The sequence below is a fragment of the Carassius carassius genome, chromosome 50, assembly GCF_963082965.1.
Source record: "Carassius carassius chromosome 50, fCarCar2.1, whole genome shotgun sequence".
NCBI classification, from domain to species: domain Eukaryota; kingdom Metazoa; phylum Chordata; class Actinopteri; order Cypriniformes; family Cyprinidae; genus Carassius; species Carassius carassius.
Window position 1 is genome coordinate 1474274 of NC_081804.1, and position 19704 is coordinate 1493977.

Sequence of the window (19704 nt, forward strand, 5' to 3'; positions counted from 1 at the left end):
CGGGTCCGCAGCAGAAGCACCTGGCCTGCGGGTCGTACCATTTGCATTGATTCGAGAGGGGTGTGGGGCCCTGCACAGCATGAAAATGACTTTTTTATACCAAACCAGCGCCTAACTACAAGTTTAGTTTTGCACAGGAACTTTTTTAGTTGTACATAAATGCTATACAAATGTTAGTGCATGTATATGTATGTATAGAAAACTGACGTCTAAGGGCCCCCCCCCTGCCTCGGGCCCTGGGTACTCGGTACCCTTTACCCCCCCAGTCCGACGCCCCTGCCTGTCTCTCATCACCTCATCAGTCTCACACTATAAGAACAGCACACACACATGCTCACACATCGTTGGTGATTGAATGTTTAGCCTCCTGTTGTCTTGCCTTCCTAGTTTCTGTGTTTTGATCTTGGACTATTTCCTTGTTTTTTGATACTTTGCTGCCTGCCCTGACCTACGCCTGTTTATCTGGATTACTCTTTTGCCTTGTCTCTGCTGTTATTGGTTGCTAATGCGTTGATCCTGCCCGTTTCTACTACGCTCTCTGAATTAAAGCTTGCACTTGGATTCCCACTTTGTCTGTTACAGAATCACCAGCCTCTGTAACATTAGTCAAGATGACAAAGTGGGAATCCAAGCGGCGCTGCATTTGAAGCAACGGGCGCTGAAATTTGCATTTAGCTCCGGATGCCTGCAGTGATGCTTACGTCGCAGCTTTTGGCTTCTTCCACGGTGGTGAGCAGAGCTGGAGCTTCTTCACAGCTCCTTGCTTGCAGAAGAGTCTGTAAAGAGATGATCCTCGTCGCTGAAGGAGAATAATCTGATTAATGGCGCTGCGGACCAACTTAGACCGATATAGCAGGCCCTTTTGGCAGGCTAAAGCTCCATTGGTTTGTAGCTACACGAACTTGAACAAATCAGGCTTCAGCAGTTGAAGAGTTTTCTCATTCATAACAAGAGTGAACGTTCGCACCATCCCTGTCAACTCTTGCTCAAAGCCAAGCCTGCAAATTTGAATATTTAAAAGAATATATTGATAGGAATTTCCTATAAAGGTATGATACATATCTAACTCATTGACTTAAATTTCCAGGAACAACAAACCCTTCACACAAAACAAAATGCGATGTATCACTTATAAAGTTTTAAAATTAAGGTTGAATTTCACTGAATAACTTACCTCTGGGAATGTAAAAAGATATATTTTCTCCATACCTTTATAAAAACATGGTATATATCAAATAGATGTAATTACATTCAGTTTCAACATTCCAATTAAATATATTTTCACTGGATAATAGTTTAAAACTAACTTAAAAGCCTGTCATTTCATTTCAGTGAATTGTTGAATGCATTCATCAAATAAATAAAAGAAAATAAAAAATAAAGAAATTTACATGTGAAGACCATAATTGGAAGTCCCAAGGACAAACAGAATCATAAGACCACATGTGCATCCTAAACTTTATTGGACCGTTTTAATAAAACTTTTAAAAAAATATTTCCAGATATAAAGATGAAGACTTAATACTGTAACTGTAAAGGTTATCAGCATCAGATCAGTGTTTATTCACCAACAAAAAAACGGAAACTGGAGGATTTAAAAAAAACTAAAACAAACACAATCACATCCATGTACATGGACAATGGAACTGGAAGTAACTCAAAACTTGAGAATTTCGGATAACATAGCAGCAACTTAAAGCCAACTTTTAAACAAAAAAAGTCAAAACTGATTTGACAGGAATCAATGCGAGCTGTGAGAACAACTGCAGACTCTTCCATGAAATCAGGTTGACAATGAAGCTTTACAACACTGAGACCTTAAAACACAGCCAACATGAACTCAAAATCTTCATATAGAGTAAAACCAAAGAAAGATTTCAAACTCCAGGCTCTATGAAACCGTTTGAATCTCTTATCACCTGCGGCCCACAAGTTCAATCTGCTCCACGGCTGAGTTGATGGCCTGAGTGGTGTTTTGAACCGAAAACTGCGTTGAAGTTGGCAATGAAGCTCTTGCTGCATTGTTACAGTACAGGGATGGAGATGTAGCCGACCAGCAATCGTCTCCAGTCGACCGTCAGAACACATAGGATGCATGAACAACATTTAGAGAGTGAAAATGAAGGTAAAACAGAGGAGATACAGTATTTCACTCTCCCTTTGTGACCAAATCTTCAATGTAGGCATCCAGCTCATCGTCACTGCTGATCTCAATGTCCTGTGGAACAAAATAAACATGAATAAAGGAATCCATGTTAAACTTCCAAAAAGACCAATCTGTTTCCGTTGATAATTCTAAACGGTAATTTAAATTAGTTCCGTCAAATAATTAATCGTGATTAATCACATCCAAAACAGGTTTTGTATACAAAATGTGTATATTTATTATGTATATAAACTATATAATACACAACCATACATGTATATATTTGTAATATTTACATGCATATATATATATATTCAGGTATAACTTATGTATAAATATTAGTATTTCATATATAAACATGCATGCATGCGTGTGTGTGTCTGTGTGTGTGTATTTATATGTACATGATAAATATACAAAGCATACACAAAAACTTTTATTTTGGATGCGATTAATCGCTTGACGGCACTACTAATAAACAATATTTCTCTTTGACAACAGCCGACAAAATCAAAACTAACAGCAAAACTGATTTACACAGGAGTGTTGTTTTGTGTGTAAATGCAGTAAAGTGTGTGTTTTTCTCAGACCTCCTGGACTTTCTGCAGAAGAGCGACGATGTTGGTTCGGAGTTTGCGCAGTTTCTCCTCAGATTCTTTGAGTTTGGCTTCTGCCCCGCTGCTTTTCTCCTCCACGGCTCGTGCACGTGACTCTGCCCGAGTTTGGTAGGAGTTACACAAACTCTGCAGTCCGGCCTCATACTGCTGGAAATACTCTTTCTGCAATTCATAAGATTAATCAATTAATACGTGCATGCACCCAAACAATTTAGCTTTGATATAAATATCTCTGAAGGATTCCATGTAGCAGCAACGATGGTCTGCACTCACGATGGGAAAGGCCACAAGGTCCTCAGCACTCATAGTGTTCACAGAATCTTTAGGGATTCGGAAATCCGGAGGGAAGAAATACCGTAGCAACGTCCTGTGCCAAACAAACATGAATGGAGGGTTCAAATACACACAGAATGCACTTATTATCATCAGAAGAAGAGACCACAAACACACCTTATCATGGACACAAGGCCTTCCGTGGTCTCTCTGCTCGGCCCGCTCTGAGTCGTGTCAGGCTCAGCAGCGGTGGGCGGAGTTACAGACCGTGCTGGACCCTGATTGGTGTCTGGACTTCTGGACTCTGGAGAGGCGGGACGCATGAGACGGACGTCATCGCTGCCCTTAAACACCCTGAAAACAAACACAAATTAAACATTCTGAAGTCGCAAGCGACAGATGTGTTGATTTGTGTGTTTGTGCATGTACCAGCGGTCTCTTGGAGTGTTCATGGGAACATAGTCGAACTTGACCTTCCAGCGTACGCTCTCCTTTCCCGTCTCTACTGCGGTTACACGACCCGTGAACCACTCGCCGTTCACTTTTGCCTCCACCTGCATTCCTTTATCTACAACACCAACAGTTTGTTAGATCAATAAATCATGCGCCAAAATTGGATTTATCCATTTATAATGCAAAAATTTTCAAATCTTACCTTTCTGTGCATTTTTTGCAGCATCTTTCTTCAGGTCTTCATTAGTGCTATTTGCGATAACCTGTTGGTGGAATTAAAACCAATTACAAATACTTTAGAGGAATAATTCTGTGAGCTGTTTGGACTCTCATTCTGACGGCACCCATTCACTGCAGAAGATCCATTGCGGAGCAAGTGATGCAATGCTACATTTTCTATTCTATTTTGATGAAGAAAAATTCATACCATACAATTTCAGAACATTTTAGGTTGAACTTTCTTTAAGTGTGTATTTATCCCAGTTTCACTCTGGTAACGAGGTGTGAATGTTACCTCAGCACTGGTCTGTTTGACAGCTGCTTCAGCTGCTGCTGGTGTCGGTGTTTTTTTTTCCACTGCAGCTTTCCCTCGAGCCTGAACAGACGCCACCATCTTTGATTTTTTAGGTTGAGGTTCATCCTCTTCTGATGCACTGTCTTCTTCGTCCTCCTCCTCTTCTTCTTCTTCCTCCTCTTCACTTTCTTCTTCCTCTGCATCCTTCTCTTCCTGGACTCTACCTTTCTTTACGTTTCCTTTCTTGTTGGTTGGAGTTTGTTTGCTAGCAGTCTTGGCGGATGATGGCTGACAGAAAAACCACATATCAGTTTGTTGTAATATTTTGTCACGATCAGCATTAAAGCACCATATATTTAAAGTTTGAGTACATGAGATAACTTACTGTAGTAGTGCGGCTCTGCGTGGCGCTTCTGCGAGCTGGTGTTTTTGTGGGCGGCGGTGGGGGCGGAGCTACAGGTTTGGCAGCGGGTTTTGTTGCCTTCGTTGCAGGAGCTGGTGATGATTTCACTTTGGATGGAGGGGGAGGAGCTGGTGGGGTCCGGGTCGGTCGTGAAGGAGGTGTGGCTTTAGGGGGAGGAGTTTTTGCTATTTGTGGCTGACTGACAGCTTTTCTAACCACTGCGGGGAGAGGAGGGGATCTGGGGCGGGGCGCTGCTCGCTGAGATGAGCGGGTCGGCTATTAGGGAGGATACTTAAGTTAAAATTTTAATGGATATTTATTTTTTGCATAGCATGAAACCTGTCAAAAATATGTCTAGGTCACCTTTACCTTATTAAAATATTTAATAAATACTTTACCTAAATATAAAAAAAAATTAAAGAAATAGGAAATTATAAAAACCAAAATCTAAGAAAATATATTTTGCATAAAAAAAAAATTAAGCCTACTTTTAGGACAATTATCTTCCTGAAAATTAAGCATGTTTTCCCCTCTAGTTATCATACTGTAATGTCAACAAAAGATGTATGATATAAATTAGGTTAATCTAGTATTTATATGGTGTGCTTTAAAAAGAAATCAGTATTATGAAAAGTTCAAAAGTCTAGATGCATTATGACATTGAAATTTTAGCCAGAAAATGTGCTCAAAAAATGAGCTAAAATTAATAAAGTCTTATAAGTTTGGAATGACATTACATTACAGAATTTTCATTCAACTATTCCTTTAATTGCGATGCAGAAAATTCAGATTTTTCCTTTCGATATTTTGGCTGAAATATAACCTAGACATTTTTTTTTGGTGAGATTTATCCACATGCAGACGCTGTACCTGAGGCATGCGCTCTTCTGCAGGTTTTGTACTAACATCCAGAGGGAGCCGTTTTAAATCTGCTGCTGATTTTATTGTTGTGGTTTTCTGAATGAGGAGAAACCAAACATTAATTTACACAAAATGAACACAGAAAGGCTCAGAGCATGGAGATGTTAGACAGACCTGCAAGGACTCCAGTTTTTCTTGCTGCTGACGGATTTTCTCGGATAGATCTTTCTGTTTATCCTCTGATGACTTGATGTCCTTTTTCAAAACACCAATGGGCAAATTCTGCTTCTGCTCAGGAGCATCACACCTAACAGAACAGACCAATAACAAACAAAGGAATAGAAGTCTTGAACGATTAGAATGCCTCTGGTATCTATTCTCCAAACCTGTCCTGGGTTCCGTCGGGGTTCATGAGACACATCCAGCTGTCTGGGTACCGTTTGTCCACGGCATCCATCTGAAATGGTAGCGTCCGCCACTTCAGACACTTATCTACAGGAAACAAGATTGAAAACATGAAGAAAATAAAAGCATTGCAAATAGCAATTAGCATTGCTATGTGGTTGCCAGGATGTTTCGGGTGGTTCTTTCCTGGCCCAAGTCAAACGAACTCTTAACTCTAGTCCCTATATAAGGCTTAAGACGCTCCTTTAATGTAAGCTTAGCAATTTTGACTCTTTTTAGTATCTATCAGGCAAAAATAGTAACGTCTGATCGCTTCTCATATAAAAAAATTGTAAAAATACACCAGTCCTTAACAATTGTCAGTAATTGAAGCGACATTATTCTTAGATTTTGCACTAAAGCGTAATACTACGGATGAGGAATTAGGATCAAATCAGTAATCTTGATGACTAAGAAATGTAATTTATACATAAATATTTTGGCATGTTAAAGGAACTTTTTGAAGGGCTGACTGTTCGTACCACACTGGATGGTGACCGGGATCTCCATGGTCCTCCGTCTGCGAAACCGAAGTTCATTTGATGGAACGGAGTTCCAGTTGGCCGACAAATAACCAAATTCATCCCAGAATTTCACTATACCCTTCTGAGCTGTTGAGGGAAACAATATTTCATATATACAGTATGTCTGCGCATATTACTATCAAAAAGAAGCCACACGGACTGACCTATACCAATGTCCTTCCAGTACTGAGCGAGATATTCTCCCATGGCTCTCAGTAAGTGTCTGTATTCTTTAGCATCTGCAAAGTCCTGCTTGTTGTGTGTTGGCTCGAGCACTAGATAGGGAACATCCACTACTCCGACAACACCCCCACAGGCCCTGGTAGACACACAGACAGTGGTCATCATTACTGGTAATGCTACTCTTGCACATCAGCTTGTTTTTTTTCCACTCACATTCCTCCCTCCAGCTGTGGTCCCGTCTTCTCGTACATCTTAATTAGACGGCTGCAGTTATAGACGAACATTCCATCCTGGTCTCGTCTCTCGATGTTCACGCCAAAGATAAAGTTCAGCTCCTTGGGCTCTTTCAAAGCTCTGAAATTTGAAGAACAGACAAAACACTGCTGGAAACAATGTGTTTCGTGAATATACAGTAGACTAAAGTCAAATATAAAAAAAACAAGCTTGAAACATTTCCAGGCATACTTTAAGAAGTCATGTTGTGTTTGTGGGTGCGGATTACTTTTGTTTGGATGCATGGATGGCTTGTTTTCTAGTAGCTTCGGCACGTAACGCCACAGCCGAATCTTGTGCCTTTCTCAGTGCGGCCTGAAATCAGTGACAGAAAATAAAACGCACTCATGAAAAACCAATAAGCACTTTGATATTGACATTTAATGAATTAATTGATAAATAGAACTCAAGAAGATAATGCGAGTAGTTGTTTTGTGTAATGCAGAGGTTGCCAAGGCTATGCTGTTTCCAAGGTAATCGGAATGTTTTTGTTTCAACCATGTTGCTATGCTGATGTTAGAATGTTCTGGAATGTGTTTCCTGAATGTTTCACAAACGTTTCCCGGCATTTTGCCGCTTTTGTAAAATTCAAATCACATTGGTTAGAGCTGTCGGTAATGACATCAAGCAAGTTAAAACGTCTGCTAGTTCAATTTGAGATCCAAATTAATGTGAGATTACTGCTGTAAATATCGAACATTTGAACCGTTTTTGTTCTCATGCATTTCAGAGGTTTCATTATATGTGACCCTGGACTACACTCCAGTGTCAATTTTTTCGTAATTGAGATTTATACAGAATAAACAAGCTTTCCATTGATGTTTGGTTTATTAGGACAATATTTGGCAGATATACAGCTATTTGAAAATCTGGAATCTGAGGGTGAAAAAAAAAAATCTAAATACTGAGAAAATCATCTTTAAAGTTGTCCAAATGAATTCTTAGCAATTCATATTACTAAGTTTTGATATTTTTATGGTAGAAAATTTACAAAATATCTTCATGGAACATGATGTTTATTTAATTTCCTAATGATTTTTGGCATGAAAGAAAAATAGATAATTTTGACCCATACAATGTATTTTTGGCTATTGCTACAAATATACCCCAGAGACCTAAGACTGCTTTTGTGCTCCAGGGACACATATTTCTCCGGGATCCCCAGAGCATGTACAGTACACAAATGGCACTTGAAATCGCTTAAACTTAAAGACATAGAATTAAAAGTGTATTTTAATGAAATGTAAGAAACAGATTATATTATATGTTTGCTTATTTTGCATAAGTGCATGATCTATTTAAGTCCTTACTAAAATAAACTATGCTTCTAGCTGCAGTTCCAACCACATAAATGCAACACTGTTTGCAAACTATGGATTCAGGCAACACCAAATCCTTGAACCACGCTGGTAATGATGGAGCTTGTCACCATAGGTGGCAAACTATGCTTTTGGGAAATTAAGTTGATGGCCCAGGTCAGTCCTTATTCATTGGACGTTCTTGTAATAATTTGCTTTCGTGTTCCACAGAAAGGTTGAGATCTTTGATCTATGATCAAGATCCTTTCTGGGTCTGAAGTGTGTGTTGGGTTGGCTTACTCGGGCTTCTTTGGATAAGTCATCACCAAGCTTTAACTCCAGTGCACGAGCTTTACTCTCGGCCTCTCGTGCCTTCTCCTCAGCTAGAGAGGAAGTCAAACACATGCACAAAAAGAGACAAAAGTGACATAGATGGTTTGATTTTACAGCATTTGGCAGGTCTAATTCTCTCACTAAGAATCCAGTCCAAAACCATTTACATTTCTTCTTTTTTTGTTCCAGTCTTTATCAAGGGAAGCGCTAAAAGAGGCATTTATAACAATGTCCACTGTGAGTGTGTGTGTGTTAAAATGAGCAGCTACATCCTGTCAAAACCTGTGGTTTAGTATTTGAAGAGGTTAAAAGCAGAAACGGTCAGATAGAGGAAATGCCATTTAGAAGCCACAAAGCCTGAAGTCAACTTCCATTAATATCTTCCGAGTCTACTTTGAGATGTTTACGTGGAGTGAGGTCAAACTCACCAAGTTTCGACAGGTGATCTGCCTTCTTGACCTCCTGCTCCGCACGAGTTTTAAAGCGAGTCGATGTGTATTTGTACATCCTAAAAGACAAAAGAAAAGAATGCACAGATGAGTATATATATGAATTCAGGATTTTTTGGCACCACCTCTGAGAGAGTTTTCACACTTAAGTTTACAAGAACTACTTGTAAAAACATGCAAACTAATTTTTTTTCCCACTCAGTTCACAACATTAAGAAGTCATTTTGGTGTGAAAATACCTTGTATATTTTTTCATGTTTACCTAGGGTTATATAAGCAACAGGACAATCTCTTGGTTCTGACTTTGTGACCCTGAATGAAGATCCTCATCCTGGGGTCGATGTACAGGACAGCAGCATACGCACGGAACGACCTCCTCTCTGGCTTCCTGTTAACAACACAAAAGTATGTGTCAGCATCACCGAAAAACATCCCACACTACATTAACATGTTTAAAACCAATGCATTATGCCAGCTCCAGAGAAACATGAGTTGGTTTATGACAATTCTGCTCCTGGAGGCCCAAATTCCTGCTGACGTTGACTGGTTGGTTTAAAGAGGTCAAGGTCAAGATTTTTAGTCTTCAGTCTCTCAGACTTTCTGAAAATCCTGCGTTGAATTGTGCCTTGTGTGTAAATAAAAACACGGTAAAATAAAGCAACTCGGTCAGGACTTGGTAATGCACAGCGTCTTCTTGTCTTTGGAGCATCTTTATCGTTTGATTTCTTTTTAGACCTGTGTTTGCCGGTTTCGTAATTTACAATACATGTACAAATCGGTGGGCGGAGCTAAACAGTCAGTGATGTAGATTCGGTGGGCGGGACTAAAGAGGCAGTGCTGTAGAATCGATGGGTGGAGCTAAACAAGCAGTGATGTAGAAGCAGGCATTGATCTTCTGTGGAGGTGGGGTTTAGCCACACTATTACTTCATAAAGTGTCATATTCCACAAGCTGTCATTTTGGCAGATTAGCTTCAATATAAGATGTTTTTAGACTGATGAGAAAGTTTGAAATTCTGAATCTTACAGGATATTTTTATAATACAATGCCCTTATATGTCGAAAGATCAATGGATTTTGGATTTCTAAGCTCATATATAGGAATAGTTCATGCAAAAATTTAAATTTGCTGAAATTTTACTCACCCTCAGATCATCAAAAATGTAGATGAGTTTGGTTTTTTCATCAGAACAGATTTGGAGAAACGTAGCATTGCATCACTTGCTATACAACAGGATCCTCTGAAGTGAATGAGTGCCGTCAAAATGAGAATCCAAACAGCTGATAAAAACATTTCAATAATCCACACCACTCCAGTCCATCAGTTAATGTCTTGTGAAGCTAAAATATGAGTGTTTCTAAGAAACAAATCATTAAGACATTTTTAACTTTAAACTTGGGATGTTCAGTTCGGTTATTTTTTCTAACCGACAACCTATGCTTGTTAATTGATTAACTGTTAACCAACAAGATTATTTTAAATTAGGATTGAACTGAATTCAACTCTATAGATCATGACATACTCATAGATCGATTACAAAACTATACAGGTATTTAAGAGCAGGCTCTAAGATGGTTCTAAAATGGGGAGTCATCTCCTTTATCACCAGTAAAATATGGAGTGCCACAAGGATCCGTTCTAGGTCCTCTTCTTTTTTCAATATACATGTTGCCCCTTGGTAATATTATTAGAAAATACAGGATTAGTTTCCACTGTTATGACGATGATACTCAACTATATATCTCAACGAGACCAGATGAAACTTCTAAATTATCTTAACTAACAGAGTGTGTTAAAAACGTAAAAGATTGGATGACCAATGATTTTCACCTATTAAATTTGGATAAGACAGAGATATTACTTATTGGACCAAAAAAACAGTACACCGAATCTAGTAGACTACAGTTTGAAACTAGACAGATGTATTGTTACTTCCTCTACAGTCAAAAATCTGGGTGTTATATTAGACAGCAACTTGTCTATTGAAATCCATATTCCCAATGTTACAAAATCAGCATTCTTCCATCTTAGAAACATTCCCAAGCTACGAAATATGCTTTCTGTTTCTGATGCAGAAAAGCTAGTTCATGCTTTCATGACCTCTAGACTGGACTATTGTAATGCACTTCTAGGTGGTTGTCCTGCTTCTTTAATAAACAAGCTACAGGTAGTACAAAACACAGCAGCTAGAGTCCTTACCAGGTCAAGAAAATATGATCATATTACCCCAATTTAACATTTTCTGCACTGGCTACCTATTAAATTCCGTATCATTTATAAAATATTATTACTTGCCTATAAGGCCCTTAATGGTTTAGCTCCTGCGTACCTAACTAGCCTTGTACCACGCTACAATCCATCAGATGATGCTAACCCTGAATCAACAACAGAACTAACAAATATTGTTACTATGCAATCACATAAAAATTCCTGTCATATGCACATAAACTGACACTCACCACTGATAAGCTACTACTAAATATTGTAGAAAATTAATTTTCTGTAAAGTTGCTTTATAATGATTTGTATCGTAAAAAGCGCTCTACAAATAAACTTGAATTGAATTAAATTATTTAATAATGCCTATACCAGAAATATATTTTTACATAAATATTAAATTAAGAAAATGAACAAAAAACTGTGGAACACGTAGCCTAGTATGCAGAGTTTCGGTTCATTTTTGTGCTGCTCAAAATGAAACCAGACGGCAGAAAGCGTCCTCCTGTTTTTATTTAGGCTTATTCTACAAAAGCATAAGGATTTGTTTTTATTGTGAATGTACACAAATAAAGACAAACCTTTTACAATTTCCGATTATCTTTTTGACTAAGAGTAGTGGCTTCCACTGGGGAAAAAATAAACAATCTAGTGATTGCACCGACGCCGCATGCACTTTGGTCCATTAACAATGCAGCCTGTTTATTATCATAAGTTCAGTCAGTCTAACATGAAAAAAAAACACAGCTCAGTTTATATATGTAGTAAAATATGTGCCGTTAAGTGCTATCATGGTACCACTGTGATGTTATGCAAAACATTTGGTTTTACGTGGATATTGGAACGCGAGTAATGTACATAAATCATAATTTGCCATTCATATACAGAAACATTTGATTTTGTGTCGAAAGAGACCCAACGTTGGTTTCATTTTGGCCTAAATTAATTAGTTTTGACTTGTTTATATTGCTATAGCTTCTTATATTTTTAATTCTTATTCTTTTCTAAATACTGTTTATTGAAAGTATTGTTGTGGTAAAATAGCCTAGCTATGTGTTTATTATAATGTTTATAAACATTTTTCGCATTAGGCCTATTTTTAATGTAATAATAAAACGTGACTTTTGTTTTTCTTCTCTAAAAACAATTTTTTAAATATATGTATGCCTAGTGTAGGCCTCTCTTTACCATGCAGCAAACCTTTTTAAATATTTTGATCAATTCCTGAAAATAAATTAATTAATGACTAACTGTTTGTATTAATCGGTCAAAATTCTTAACAGTCGCTTAACGGTTAACCGGTTAAAATCCCTAGTTTAAACAGCTGCTTTCGGCTAAAATACCATAATGCATAATATTAGTTTCTCTAACTGCTCGAAACATTATGTTGATGGGCTTTGGTTTTTATTATTATTATAGACTGGTATTTTGGACAGAATAGAGTATTTAAAGTTAAAACACCTTGATGATGGATGTTTCTTACAAACACTCATCTTTTTGCTTTGCCAAAATGAAAATTGATGGACTGGAGTGGTGTGGATTACTTGTGGGTTATTATGATGTTTTTATCAGTAGTTTAGTGTGAGAAATAATTCTGAGAATAATGAAGATCTCGAGATGGTTCTCGGTGTCCCAAATGATCTAGAAACAACATAACTGTTGACTTTCTTCATCTCTATAATAACTAAACCATTTTGGGAACGGAGCATGATCAAACATCTATTGTGGAGTGGAATCTGGGTTGTGGCAGACTACAGTTTCTTACACTGGACTTTCATTCTGACGGCACCCATTGACTGCAGAGGATCATTTGGTGAGCAAGTGATGTAATGCTGAATTTCTCCAAAACACCTCTACATTTTGGATGGCCTGAGAGTGTGTACATTTTCAGTAGATTTTCTTTTGGTGTGAATTATTGCTTCAAGTGTGTTTAATCACAGTTGATGCTAAGATCTAGAGAAAGGTGAACAGCTAATAGTTTGCGAGTTAACTCACACTCCCTCTACAGGGGTCCCAGCCATCATAATGTCCTGGTGGTCTGTCTCCACATCCAACTCCGGCTCTCGGTTATCCATCAACTTCAAGTTATAAACTACAACCAGCGTACCTACAAACACACAGAACTCCGATTTAACAGCTTCTGAATCCAAGACACTCTCACTGTGCAACAACTTTAATGTTTTGTTGCATGTGTGCTATTTGATACATGCAAATTATATTGAAGGGAAGTGTATAATGTCTATAAATGGCATTCGTTCGCTCATCAGATTAATCACATAGATTTCATTTTTCATAAAAGAGCTGCAAAAACAAACCACTGGGTCCTTCGATCTTCTTGAACTGGCGGAATAGCTGCTCTTCGTTCTTAAAAGGTGAATACTTAAAGATGAGTTCAGTCTCAGTAGCGTACTTCTCCGTGTCGGGAGTCAGAGGCTGTTGGGTCTTCGCATCCCAACTGGGTAATGGGACAATCACCTACGAGAACCGGTCAATAACTCAGACGTCTGCTCTTCGTTCAGAATGAGTGACTGCCAGAAATCAACGATTGCTTACCTCGTCCAAACCCTCTTCCTCATGAAATGTTCGCGACAAAAACAAACACGTTAACTTATCATCTTTTTTGGTAAAAAGGATGAAGTCCTTCCCAATACGCATGGAACCCCTAAAAGAGACCAGGAAGTTTATGTATTAAAAAAATCCCTTGAATATCAAGATACAGGCTTTTTATTGGTTTGAGGTGAAAGTGTAATAGTACTTACGACTTTAATCCATTTCCATACTGGCCAATGTGAGTGGACTCTGGGAATCGTTTGCTTGATTTGCCGAACTGGATGACATGTGTGGCTTCGCCTGTTCAAAACATTTCTACGGTCATCACTGGGTCGTGTATGAGATGTTGAGTGGAAATGCATGCATTTTTATTTTAGTATGAAGGGTTTCGTTTTCTTTGCTTTACTCACTGGGGTCCATTCCAGTGCCATCGTCGAGGAAACACAGCATAAACCCGCCTCTCAGATCTGGTCTCTTTTCTGATTGGCCATTACAAATGAATACGAACATGTATTGGGATGAATACGAATACATATTTTTGCTAGTGTTGAAATGTATTTCTGTATCATAAAACTATTGTATCTAACCTGTATAGATGTCTATCCGTGTGGCATTTGCATCTCTGAAGAAGAGAAATGGAGTGAATGTTCACGTCAATGGTGCAAATCATTTTAATGATTCCTCAGTATGATTTGGCATGTCAGTAATGCTTAATAATTACTGATGGAAAAACAGTGTTTGTACCTTGAGTTGTCCACGAGTTCGGCTAAAGCTCCAAAAAGAAACTCGTGGGTTGTCCTGTTGGTAATAAAATAATTGGTCAACAACAACAGAAAATAAATAACTCTTTCCATTGATTGCATTGATGTGTTACTTTTTAGATTATGGCTGATAAACGCAGACGTATGTGTCAAAAAGGAGAGTTGTTATACAAGAATAATTCATATGAATGCATAGGAATTTATAAACAAAACATCATCCTCCCCAATTGTTGTTTAGTGTTTGATTTACAAAAACATATACACTGTCTACACTGCCATTGATAGTCTGTGCACTACATTGCTATAAAAAAGTGAGCTCTGCATTGACAAAATGTCAATAATTGAAAAACACAGCATTTCATTGGAAACTAATGACTTTTAGACATATTGCTACTACAAGCTGCTCTGTAGAAAGAAAATATTTGCCGATCCCACAGCAGCATAATCTAAATACTTAAAATCAAGCACATGATCTCAAAAATAGCATGCAAATCCTTTCCAGAGCCCTCATGGTAGCCTGTTTCAGGACTTTTCTCTCATAGGAATGGTTTTACCAAACTCCATTATGGAAAAACCATGGCATTGTTATTTAATTACATAACGTTAAGGTTCACGTGCATATAAACACACTAAAATTGTTACTTACGAGTTTGTGTGCAGATATTCAAAGGTAAGCTGAGCTCGGTTTAATGAGCTGTAATTTGTGTAGGCCATTGTCTCAAAATAAAGCTAATGTAAAAAAAAAAAAACAAAAAAAAAAAAAAAAAGAGAAAAACCAGCTGATAGTATTCACGTCTCGTATCTACATTCTTTCCATATGATGAGAATCAAGTGTCCGAAAACCTAGAAAACAAACAAACACATCAGCAAACACCATTCATTGATCTACTGTAAAACTGAAGTATATCACTTGTTAACCAAATCATTGGAAAAAGGTAATAACATATTGCTTAATGGGATATTATAGTGACAACAGTTGGTAATATTGGCCGTCAAATTAATAAGTGAAAATATAGATTAAAAAATCATAATTATATCAAATGCATTCCTACAGAATTCAGTTGCAATACATTGTGGGGTTCCCCGCAGTGTGTTATACTGTAGTATACTTCACTTTGGCAAATGCACTTGCATACTGTGCCCAGGATGCATACTACACATCACAAAAACAGTTAAGTACTGTAGCCTCAAATTGAAAAGAGAAAAACCTCAGTATTTGAGACTTGCCATTCTGTGTGCTTGTTCCATCTCGCCATATTAAACCTTCAGTTACTGTAAATTATTTTTAAATATGCTTTCTTATTGTAGGCATGCATGATGCATTTTTTTAACATGTACAACTTTTGCCATTTACAATGATAATGCATATTTTATTTTTCTCGGCTAAATAATGAACCGTACAGGTGAGCTCATAAATAGGGTGTCTCTTACTGACCGTCCTTGAACTGACTAAATTCACAGAGAAACACACGCCAGGCCAACCCATGCTGCAAGGCCCTTAAGATCCATGCAACAGCAGAGACTGGTGATCTGCTAGCACATTCATTCACTAAACGTTAAAATTAGTATCTAGACTGTCAGATTTATCTCCTGACTCATGCAATGAAGCATGCACAGGAGCCCTGGTCAAATATCTGCGGCCTGCCCATAACCATCCGTCTGTATTCACAAAACCAACAGCCTTTGTACTGTAAACAAGCAATACATGTGATTTCAATAATGCAAACCATTTAACCACTCCTCGGCCCCCGTTTGATTTTATCCAGAGGTTTCTGCCTGTTGCATGAGGAAAACTACCAAACAGAACGTGTTTAATCCTTTTCCGTTCATAGAAAGCAGACGCAAGGCCTCGAATCGCTCCAGCAGCTCTTTCCCTCGAACAACACGCACAAGCCCCGAGCTCAGCCTGCCCCGCCCTCCTCGCCGGGCTCAGCCAATCGCAACGGCCTCAGCCTCATTAAGCGCGGACGATTGGTTGAAGTCGCCGTCGTTTAACGTAAACCAGGAAGTAAGTTTGCTGGTCTTTGAAGGAATGTGGCGTGGAAAAAGAGCGGGGAGGACCTGCACATATTGGTATCCAATGAAATGGAAGATAAGGCAGCAAAGGAAGCCATTAAAAATAATGAAATCAACTTAGGTGTTAGTATAAGTAAGAATGAAATCAAGAGTATTATTAAGGAAAGGTAGAAGGTAAGGTGGCAAAAACAATGGGATATGGAGAAGAAAGGTCGATGGTTTTACAGAATTCAAAGGAAAGTGGGAGAGATGAGAAGTGCAGGAAAAAACAGGAAAGATGAGATAGTAATATCAAGGATGAGATTTGGACATACAAGATTAAACGGTACACTTTATAAAATGAGTAAACATGATACGGGAAGGTGTACATTTTGTGGGCAAGATGAAACTGGAACATGTTATGATATACTGTCAGAAATAGAGTTTGAAAGAAGGATTTTAATAGAAAAATTAAGAAAAATAAAAATTTGATTTATACTAGGGGATATTTTACAAAATAAATCTGGAAATGAATGTTATAGTTTTATTTTTCAATAAATAATTTGTATGAGAGGATATAAAATGTCATTTTGATCCACACTCCATACCAGTTGGTGGCGGTAATACACCATTTTGTTGCTTGTCAACCACCAATAAAACCTTGAGAAGAAGAAGAGCGGTGAGGTAACGTTAATCGTGCTAAAGCACACCACGACTAATAGATAAGATGAACTGCTGCTATTGGGTTTTAAAACCATATAAAAGGTAATAATTATACGTCCACCTTTATCTAATATGAAAACTTTAAAAGGATAGCATTCATTGATTTCGAAGTGTTGTTGTCAGTGTATTTTTTTTTACTTTACTAATGAACTTCTTGAGAAATCACACGTTTGTGTGATGTGAGCCGCTTGGAAAAAATATTTCAAACCAAATAAATTTTTTTTAGCCAATGAGAATACGCCGGCTGCTTTTTAAACGTTCAGATTGGCTGATGCTTCCCTGGGGGGGCGGGGTTTGAAGAATATGTGGAATGGGGGGGGGGGGGTCTTATACCATAATAATGATATGATACTTAAAGGGTTAGTTCATCCAATAATCAAAATGATGTCATTAATAACTCACCCTCATGTCGTTCCAAACCAGTAAGACCTCAGTTTATCTTCAGAACACAGTTTAAGATATTTTAGATTTAGTCCGAGAGCTCTCAGTCCCTCCACTGAAGCTGTGTGAACGGTCTACTGTCCATGTGCAGAAAGGTAAGAAAAACATCATCAAAGTAGTCCATGTGACATCAGAGGGTCAGTTAAATTTTTTTGAAGCATTGAAAATATATTTTGGTCCAAAAATAGCAAAATCTACGACTTTATTCAGCATTGTCTTCTCTTCCGGGTCTGTTTTGAGAGAGTTCAAAACAAAGTAGTTTAGTGATATCCGGTTCGCGAACAAATCACTAGAACGGAGGTCTCACGGGTTTGGAACGACATGAGGGTAAGTTATTAATGACATAATTTTGATTATTGGGTGAACTAACCCTTTAAGTTTTTTAACATTTAATAGGCCTAATCAAAAATGATGACACAAGGACAATTTAAAACATTTCACATTTAGGTAAATTATTAATCTGAAATGATTGCAGAAGATTTTCCACTATTTTTATACTGTCTTAATTTAAAGGTCTATCCACCAATTCCTGGATTGATGTTTGGCCATTGTGATAAAAAAGTGTGTGTGTGTGTGTGTGTGTGTGTGTGTGTGAGTTGTCAAAAGGTAAAGGTGTTTTCTGTTTAGTTTTTAGTATGTGAATTAAAAGACCAGAACACTGAATACAACACTGCTGAATGATGTCCAGACACCTTTACTTTGCTCATTGCCAGAATGGCACAATGGAATATTTTAATACATTTTGTTTTTAGAAAAATCAACAAAGGATGTACAATGAATGTATTTAAATAAAATTAATATTAAAGATACTAATTTGTGTGACGTCAAGACATTGCATGCAGCCTGAAAAACCAGCTGCCGTTTTTTAGTCGTACAAGACCAACATGTTGAAAATGAAAAATGACTGTTGAATACCCAAATGCTTATTTATTTCAGTAGTCTGTAAGTTCCTTTTTCATATTTAAAGGATTTGCCACTGATGATTGAAATACCACTTCTTGAGCAGTGTAGACTAGCACTTGTCAGTGTGCAACTATCAATGCAAAACGTGCAAAAAGACAGCATAAGTCATTATAATCAGTAATTATGCCCCACTGGATGCAACAAATGTCTTGTTTGTAATGGGTTGTTTTGTTTTTGTCTCGTCGCTCCGGGACATGGCATCACAGTATGGTGAGGGGTGTAATATTTCCGTCACATGCTTGAGGTATTCGGCCAATCACAACACACTGGATAGCTGGCCAATCAGAGCACACCTCACTTTTCAGCTCGATGAGCTTTGTAAAAATCGACGTGTTTCAGAAGACAGGGCATAGAGGAGCAACAATGATGTACATTATGTGGAAAATAATAATATATATTTTTTTTTACCTTAAACCAAAAACACATTTCATTACACCAAATATACAAAATAATGTTCTTTTTAGGAACGTCATATGACCCCTTTAACCATTTTTTTTTGTATGAAGAACATTTTAATAACCTTTAAAACCTTTTGAGCAATTAAAAGGTTAAATGGTTCTTTTCAAAACTGTTCACTGAAAGGTTCTTTGAAGAACCCAAAATGAATCTTCTTTACCATCGCTGTGAAAACCCTCATTTGGAACCTTACTTTTTATTAAAGATTGTATGAATGTTAAAATCTCCTCATGAAACCATTAATTCCAACAAAACACCTTTATTTTTTGCAGTGTATTGCTAAATTACTATATAAATGTGAGCTCCACAGAAAGATATGTAGAATTTGAATTAGAAGTATTTGATTCCTGTTGTTCAATACATTTCATTTCCCCTTTCCATCACATCATAATATATTATATTACACACAGCCATAACATTTAAAGAAGAAAAAAATAGATTTTATTTTATCCCAAATTAAGTGGACAAATGTGAATTGCACTACCATTATAATAAGGGTTATAATTAATAAGGTGCCTGAACTACTCAAAACATTTCTGCCAAAATAAAGGTGAAATAAATTTAATAAAATGCCTAAGCAACAAACTAAAATAATAAGTTAACGTTAAAGCACTAAAATCACTTAGAAATAAAAGAAAATATATGTTAAAAATGTTTTTTTAAGTAGTATAAGCTACATTATATTAAATGACCTAATATGAACTTTTTTGTTAATATTTTGGTGATAATTATTTTTAATTTTGTGTAAAAATGAAACTTGTTTGACCAAGATTTATTTAGAAATTATTAATTGTAATTACTACTATAACTACTACTATATACTATAA

General features: G+C 37.3%; 2 protein-coding genes across 2 annotated transcripts in view; one reads left to right on the forward strand and one right to left on the reverse strand.

The window, feature by feature from the left end:
- LOC132133562 (inner centromere protein-like) overlaps positions 1-2730 on the forward strand; it is a 53154-nt gene extending 50424 nt beyond the window's left edge. Inside the window, exon 22 of the mRNA XM_059546442.1 lies at positions 2718-2730. The gene's annotated coding sequence lies outside the window, so the exon portion shown is untranslated. The remainder of the gene's footprint in view (positions 1-2717) is intronic.
- On the reverse strand, positions 1445-15150 carry LOC132133561 (ATPase MORC2A-like). Its single transcript, XM_059546440.1, has 26 exons — positions 14946-15150; positions 14283-14336; positions 14126-14160; positions 13949-14017; positions 13748-13838; positions 13542-13650; positions 13304-13463; positions 12984-13095; positions 9034-9159; positions 8751-8830; positions 8290-8372; positions 6921-7006; positions 6632-6772; positions 6400-6554; positions 6194-6322; positions 5654-5759; positions 5442-5574; positions 5277-5363; positions 4389-4682; positions 4004-4291; positions 3692-3752; positions 3466-3604; positions 3214-3390; positions 3037-3130; positions 2737-2925; positions 1445-2218 (listed from the first exon to the last, which is right to left on the reverse strand). Exons 1-26 carry the CDS (start codon positions 15011-15013, stop codon positions 2150-2152), a joined length of 3135 nt encoding a protein of 1044 aa, XP_059402423.1. The 5' UTR covers positions 15014-15150; the 3' UTR covers positions 1445-2149.
- Positions 15151-19704: the final 4554 nt, after the last annotated feature.

Coding starts and splice junctions, on each gene's coding strand:
- LOC132133561 (XM_059546440.1), bottom strand. CDS start 15,013: ATGGCCTACACAAATTACAGCTCATTAAACCGAGCTCAGCTTACCTTT. Junction 8,831..9,033: donor TGTTGCTTATATAACCCTAG/GTAAACATGAAA, acceptor TTTGTCTTTTAG/GATGTACAAATACACATCGA. Junction 5,364..5,441: donor AAAAACTGGAGTCCTTGCAG/GTCTGTCTAACA, acceptor CTCCTCATTCAG/AAAACCACAACAATAAAATC.